Source organism: Branchiostoma floridae, chromosome 3, assembly GCF_000003815.2.
Source record: "Branchiostoma floridae strain S238N-H82 chromosome 3, Bfl_VNyyK, whole genome shotgun sequence".
Taxonomy (NCBI): domain Eukaryota; kingdom Metazoa; phylum Chordata; class Leptocardii; order Amphioxiformes; family Branchiostomatidae; genus Branchiostoma; species Branchiostoma floridae.
In genome coordinates this window covers 34,169,706-34,177,007 of record NC_049981.1, presented here as the reverse complement: position 1 = coordinate 34,177,007, position 7,302 = coordinate 34,169,706, and the positions used below count along the sequence as shown (strand labels likewise).

Genomic DNA, 7,302 nt, shown 5'->3' with positions numbered 1-7,302 from the left:
GGTGTGTTTTCTTTACTTATGACTAGTTTGACCAGATGAGGTACATTACAGGTAAGACAGGTATGTTTTCTTTGAATACATGCCAGGTATGACCAGACGAGGTACATTAGAGGCAAGACAGGTGTGTTTTTTGCCTACAGAGGAGATGGCACACCTGTCTTACCTGAAAAGTTCCTTACCTTGTGTCTTATGACCAATCTTCAAATGAAACACACCTGTCTTACCTGTAATGTACATTACCTGGTGCCTTATGGTCAATCTTTAAATGAAACATACCTGTCTTACCTGTAATGTACATTACCTGGTGTCTTATGGTCAATCTTCAAAGAAAGCACACCTGTCTTACCTGGAATGTACATTACCTGGTGTTTTATGGTCAATCTTCAAAGAAAGCACACCTGTCTTACCTGGAATGTACCTTACCTGATCTCTTATGGTCAATATTCAAAGAGAACTCACCTGTCTTACCTGGAATGTACATAACTCTGTGTCCTATGGTCAATCTTCAAATCAAGCACACCCGTCTTACCTGAAAAGTTCCTTACCTTGTGTCTTATAGTCAATCTTCAAATCAAACACACCTGTCTTACCTGAAAAGTTCCTTACCTTGTGTCTTATAGTCAATCTTCAAATGAAACACATCTGTCTTACCTGGAATGTACCTTACCTGGTATATTATGGTCAATGTTAAAAAAAAACATGTCTTACCTGGAATTTCCCTTCTCTCACTTTTGAAGGAAAATACAACTAAGTATATCTAAAATGTAATGTACCTCATCTGGTTTACCTGGTCCCTAGTCCGAGTACACGACTACACACCGGGGTTATACCAAACCTTTAACTAATATCAGTGGAGAGAGTCACCCGGTGAGTGCCCGTTTTTCTTCCTGGCCATAGGAGAGACGCGACCTTTAAAACTTTGTGGTGTAAGTTATGACTCGGAAAGACTTGTGTTTTACACAAAACGTTTTAATACACATAGTTTTGAAAGAGTACCCTTGATGAATCTTGGACAAGTGCGGAGGAAAGTCTCACTCCCCCTGTCAAATCCACCCTAAGAAAGATACAGTCATTACAGTATAGTGAGCGGGAAAGAACAAACCTTTACAAAGTGATAAGTTAGCAGTTTCATATGGTTGCATTATTCTGGTAAGGCGTACTGCTTTGTGTGTAAAACTCTCCGTTGTTTGAAGAAGAATTTCTTTTATCCGAAGTAAAACAGGCCGTTGATCATCAGGTATTACCAAACCTTTAATCAATCTAAAATTTATATTACCGCAAACTGTGGATGCGCCCTGTGCACGCGGCGTTTCGTCATTAACACTGGAGACATGCGACCTTCAAAACGCTTGCAATGGTCTTAGTTATACTTAAGGAACACGCGCGTTTCACCCAGTGAGTTATAGTAATATTTAAACCACGTGATTGGAAGGTTTCACGATGCCTACGTGTTCTCTGTCACTGAAAATGCGAACTGTTATATTCATTGGTTCACAGTCAGATGGTGTTACATTAAGCTATATATCACAAAAAATGTGCACCCTTTACACAGAACATTTGAGTCTATTTCACCCGAAAGACTTTACAACGAATGTTTTAGCCATATGACAAAAGATCCTTGATTCACACGTGCACCGACTGATGAGTTTTCATCTGTATCGTTGGAAGAAATACCCTTCATATATCTTGCAGTTTCACGTAGATCGTTGGAAAGAAGTATTGTGATATTTCAACTTGTATCATTTGAGATCATTTGAAAGATACAGTCTACTGAAAACTGTTAAGGGCCCTGTTTCAGGGCTGTGTTGCTGAAAAGACCTATTGGGCCTCCACAAATCCCTGTTGACAGTCATATAGAAATCTTCTGTGTTTGTACCAGTGTTTTGTGTTGGGGAAATTAATTTAAAACGAATAAATTTGCAGTTGTATCATTTGAAACTTACTTGGCAGGAAGGATACAGATTAGCCTTGTTACATATACAGGCGCGTTCCAACCACTCACGGCTTCGGCAGATCGAGACTACATGACTGTTTATTTTGTCAATTTAGAAGGCTTCTTTTTAAAAATGGCCGGCTGTCAGAAAAGGCTAGCAATCAGCGACCCCAGTACAAAAGAAATGGGCAGCAAAAGTGCCAAAAAAAGGCATAGAGAGCCTGCTATGGGAGCTAGTGAATAGATAGTTCCTAAACTAGGCTTATGTGATGTCCCTGCTGATTGCAGTTCTAATCTTCCTTTACTTATAGAGCGTACAGTCCATTCGTTTGTCTTCAATCTACCAGAGGCAAAAGTCCATGTATTGTTGGTTCTAAGGACACTGTGCATCCGTCTTTAAATCAATACGGCTACACCGTATCTTGAACTCGGATAGCCTATAATCAATCTGTAATATATACAATTTAACATTTACGACTTTATTCTTTTCTTGCAGTGCTTGCCTCACGGCGCGCCATTTCCCATGTACAACATTACTTTTGAAGGGAAAATCCGGGCATGTACACTTTGATTCAAGTACTCGTCGGCTCGCAGCTAATTTCAAATAAGAATTTTTTTCTTCCTTCCGTTTTTGAGGCTACCAACTTCAATTTGCTGAAGACTTTTGTAGCCTATATAGGAAAGTCGTGTAAAGTGCCTTTCCCAAGGGCACAAGATCGGTGACACGTCGGGGTTTGAACTCAGGACCTTCTGGACCTGAGTCGGGGTTTGAACTCAGGACCTTCTGGACTAGTCTGTGTAACACAAACTCCGCTGTCCAGGGCTGTAACTAGAGGGCCGGCGGATGTTTGGCGGGCTGCTATAAGCGAGATTTAATCAGGCTACTTCTGGACCTGAGTCAAACGTGTTTTTTTGAACGAATTTTCATGGTTTCCCAAAGTGAAAACTGTCCCATCGCAGCATTGTATATCCTGTGTGCCGAATTTTTCTTTTTAAATTTCAGGCGCAACATTGTACACATAGTGCGCCTCTCGCCAACAAGAAAAAAAGATTTCAAGGCACTCTCCGGGCCACGCGGCACAGTTTTAACACATATATTTTTTGTAAGCAAGTGGTTAAGTAGTGGTCTAAGGGGGAGATAATAATACCTTCAGAGTGCAAACATGAAAATCAGTCTATGTTCTGACGCGGTTTTCGCAAAACAAATTTTCCTCCCTTAGATAGTGCCTAGTGTGTGATTAAGCAAAACGGAAAGTGCGCCAAGGGATTGTCGTATTGAGTTCTAACACAAAACAATAGTTCTAATACTGGTTTATTGCATAATACAAGTCAAGAAATGGCAGCCGCAGCTGAATTGATTCCGGACTTTACAACCATTTTAAAAGTATAACATTTCAAGGGCACTCCATCGTAATAAATTTCCATAACAATTATTGCGGTTAAATTATTATTATTTCGTCCTAAATGCCGAAGTACGTGCTTATTTGCAAGAGAGTCTGCCCGCCAATCTACAATTTTTGGCGCTCCGAGTAGTAAAAGCCCGAAAGCCGGGCCGGTAACAAAATTAAACTCCCGGACCAAGGAGGTTATCGAGCTCTCCCCGGAGCGCTAAGTTAGGATTGGCGGGCAGGCTGCATTGAGCCACCGAAGAAACAGCCTGCCGCCCCTGCATATCGTCTGGTACCAGGATAACTTGTTATTATTATATAAAATATTAAACTTTTATTTGTTGATAACCCCTTCGCTGCTTTTTGTTGCTAAACGCCCTGAAAATGTGACCCGAAAACTGATAGGCCTCGTTGAATTACCGTGTGCCTCAAAACCCCCATATAGAACCATGTCTGCCCGTGAGGGTCGCCCCCGTGAACACGATCTTTCCTCATGGGGGCAGCCATCTTGGCACCGCATCAAAACGAGTTACAATCATCACAAGTACAGATCATAAGCTTATACAGCAAATAATTCTTAAAAAATATAAATTATACGGATAGCAACATTTTTTATTTTTACTAGTGATAATCAATCATGGTTAATTTGTTCTAATTGACATTAAGCAGCTAATCAGGTACCTGCCGATGCTGTATATATAAGTTAACCCTTGACCCCCAGCCCACAGCAGGAAATCAGGGGCAGGAAATTCGTCCCGTCATTTTTCCTGGTACAGAAAATCTCCTCATCTGTTTGTTCCGTTCGGCGGGACGTCCTCAGTTCGCCCGAAGTCTGCTGAGGAACTTGCGCTCGAACAGACGACAGGATGTTCGTCGCCAGGGCTACAGGGCCGGTCAGAGGTCAGCACAGGTGCGGCACTAAATTATAACGGTGCCAAAAATAACGGGACGGTCGGGTAACGGTGAGGTCGTGTTACGGTTAGGTCGGGTTACCGGCCCTGTTCGGGGCAAGGAAAGGAACCATAGCCCAGGCGAAAGTCAGGAACACCGGCCGCACCGCTGCAGCCAGCCGGGACGGCTCGAGCGGGACTCACGGAGCACTGCCGAACGAACAAGTACCTTAAAAAGGTTTCATCTCTTTGTACTTCGACCGTCGAACGTCCATTATACTCCATACATGTTTCATGCGGTTATTTGTAACATTTTGTAGTAATAAGGGTAGCCTTGTAGTTTTGCCATAACGATACACTGTAAGTACTGTCCTGTTCTTCCGATAATGTCCATCTGCCGATAAATTTGCAAATTTTGACATGATAATTTGAGTGAATGAATGAATGAATGAATGAAAGAAAGAATGAATGAATGAATGTTTTGCTTACCACCCTGGTATGGTACCAGACATTTTCCTCAGAGGTTTTAACTGGAGTGCTTTTTTGGGGACTTTGGCGGTCCCTTTTGGTGTGGCATGAGACCATATGGTTCAAAAACTCTGATTTCAAGTTTCAGCACTGCATTTTATGGCTTTTCCATTGCAAATTTTCGTTTTAGTGGTAGGTTTTATCGCATCTTCAATCACAAAATAAGCTAGTGTAAAAATGAATATTGGATGATGTTATTGACCATTACATTACATGATCCAGTACCGGATACATTTTTACAGTACAGAACTGGTACATAGTACCGGTGCACAATGCACAAAAGCGCCACCTACATCGGCTACATAGTGGCAAGAAACAGCACTAGACCTTGAAGCTCTGAGGAACATGTATGGACAAAGATGTGGAAAGCACATGTCGCACCATGACTTCTGACCTTTAACCCCTTCAGATTGAGACATTGACCCTTGCTTGGACTGGCTGCACAGTTGACCTTTGGCCTGCGGCGAGGCAGGTGTGATAATGCGGGTAAAACAATGGCTTCTGGCCGCAGTTCTGGCAACTGGAGTGCTACTGCTGTACTACATGCACGCTGTGGGGGGGCCGGGGCACTCCGGACTGCAAACTATGCTGGCAAGGTTAGTATTACTGCTGTGCTACTGCTATATTACTGTCATATTACTGCTGTGGTACTGCTGTGCTACTGATATATTACTGTCATATTACTGCTGTGGTACTGCTGTACTGCTGATATATTACTGTCATATTACTGCTGTGGTACTGCTGTACTGCTGATATATTACTGTCATATTACTGCTGTGCTACTGCTGTACTACTGATATATTACTGTCATATTACTGCTGTACTACTGATATATTACTAGTACTAGTTCAAGTTGCTATGCTACTGCTGTGGTACTACAGTGCTACAACTGCTTTTGTACTACAGCACTTCTGCTGTGGTACTACAGTGCTACTGCTGTGGTACTACAGTGCTACTGCAGTGGTACTACAGTGGTACTGCTGTGGTACTACAGTGCTACTGCTGTGGTACTTAACTGTAACTAGTAACTAATGCCGCTTGTTTGTGTGTTTATCAGTTTGTTCCTAGCTGCAGAGGCGGAACCCTATTCTGACACCTGTATTCTCTTCAACAAATCGCGGCTGCTTGCCGAGCTCGTCTCCCCGGTAACCACCCAGCAGCCAACCACAGCGCCCGTTGATGTCCGGACCCTTGGGCAGGACTTGCTGTTACCATGGCGACACAACAGATCTGCCTCTCGACACCTCATGTAAAGTTTTCATGTCGTAAAGTTGTAGCAAAAGAATTGGCTGTGAATTCTGAGGTACAAATCAAGTGACAGGGTAACGCAATGCAAATTACAGAAATTAGGACTTAATTTGCATAATAGATAGTAAAATTCCAGCATCTTTTATAAAACTTAAAACACAACGAATGTTATTTGAGGTAGGGGAACATTTACTGATTATACAAATAACGGCCAAATCAGCAGAAATAACATGAAAGTTCCATGCTTCATCAAAGTGGTCAATAATGCAAATTTCTTGCTTCTGAGATTTTATAAGTTGATAGTGTACATCACAGTTGCATAATCAAAATATTTCACAGAGGTATGAGGTCTGGGAACTCTTGTTGTTTCTGTAGGGATGAAATCAACAACTGCACCAACACCCAGGCCGACGCTATCCTCACCCGCACCAACACTCGCGTCGGGCAGAAGATCCGCTACTACATCCAGCACGAAAAAACTTTCCAGGCTAGCCGTGGCTTCTACAACACGCTACCCAGGGTAAGTCTTGGGATGGACCCTCATGAACTGCCTTTGTCACAGGGGAGGATTTTACTCAAGTGTTACCAAGAAATAGTGTGCACTTCCTTCACCCTCTCGTCCACTGGAGCACTATGTCCTACAGGGGCAACTGTATGCAACGTGTAAAATGGCCCCAGCAGATGCAGGTTTGTTGTTTGGAGGTCTTCCTACCTAGGATGTAAGGGGTTCCTCCTACCCCCGACTTGTATGTCATAGCGGGTGCGTCATGCCTGGACATGCCCCTATGGCCTGTCACTGCCACTAGCCGCAGCTAGTGTAAACTGTTTCCTGTTGTCTGCAGGACTCGCCCCTCCCCGCGACGCCGTACCGGCGCTGTAGCGTGGTGGGGAACGGAGCCGTGCTGCTCGGCAGTGGGTGTGGTCAGGAGATCGACAGGGCAGACTTCGTCTTCAGGTCAGTTTTTATCTTAGACTTACATTGTGTATTGAATACATTAATGATTATTGTATTCTATGCACAATGTAATTTGTATTTGTTTAGCCTCAGAAGTAACCTGTCCCCTTGGTGTCTGGGTTTGTTTGTTTGTTTATTTTTTATGTTTGTTCCGTCTCCAGGAGTAACCTGCCACCCCTGACGGGAAACTTTACCCGAGACACCGGCCAGAAGGCAAACTGGACCACAGTCAACCCCATCTCCCAGCTCAACTGGAGGTACAGTATTCCTCACAGTAACCCCTACAGTATAATCCCTCCTCCTTATTTTTCTCCCCCCTTTTTTTTTTTCCTGCTTTCCCCTCCCCTTCCTTTTTTTTTT

General features: G+C 43.2%; 2 protein-coding genes across 2 annotated transcripts in view; one reads left to right on the top strand and one right to left on the bottom strand.

Moving 5' to 3' along the window:
* LOC118411902 (nebulin-related-anchoring protein-like) overlaps positions 1-3,828 on the bottom strand; it is a gene marked incomplete at its 3' end in the record, with an annotated part of 31,758 nt that extends 27,930 nt beyond the window's left edge. Inside the window, 1 exon segment of the mRNA XM_035814394.1 lies at positions 3,742-3,828. Coding sequence (XP_035670287.1) covers positions 3,742-3,828 — 87 coding nt within the window.
* Positions 3,829-4,011: 183 nt separating this feature from the next.
* On the top strand, positions 4,012-7,199 carry LOC118412676 (alpha-N-acetylneuraminide alpha-2,8-sialyltransferase-like; the record flags this gene model as incomplete). Its single annotated transcript, XM_035815687.1, is given in 6 exon segments — positions 4,012-4,231; positions 5,149-5,335; positions 5,797-5,988; positions 6,363-6,507; positions 6,830-6,942; positions 7,104-7,199. Coding segments are annotated over 5 exon segments (662 nt in total), but the record flags the coding sequence as incomplete, so codon positions are not given.
* Positions 7,200-7,302: the final 103 nt, after the last annotated feature.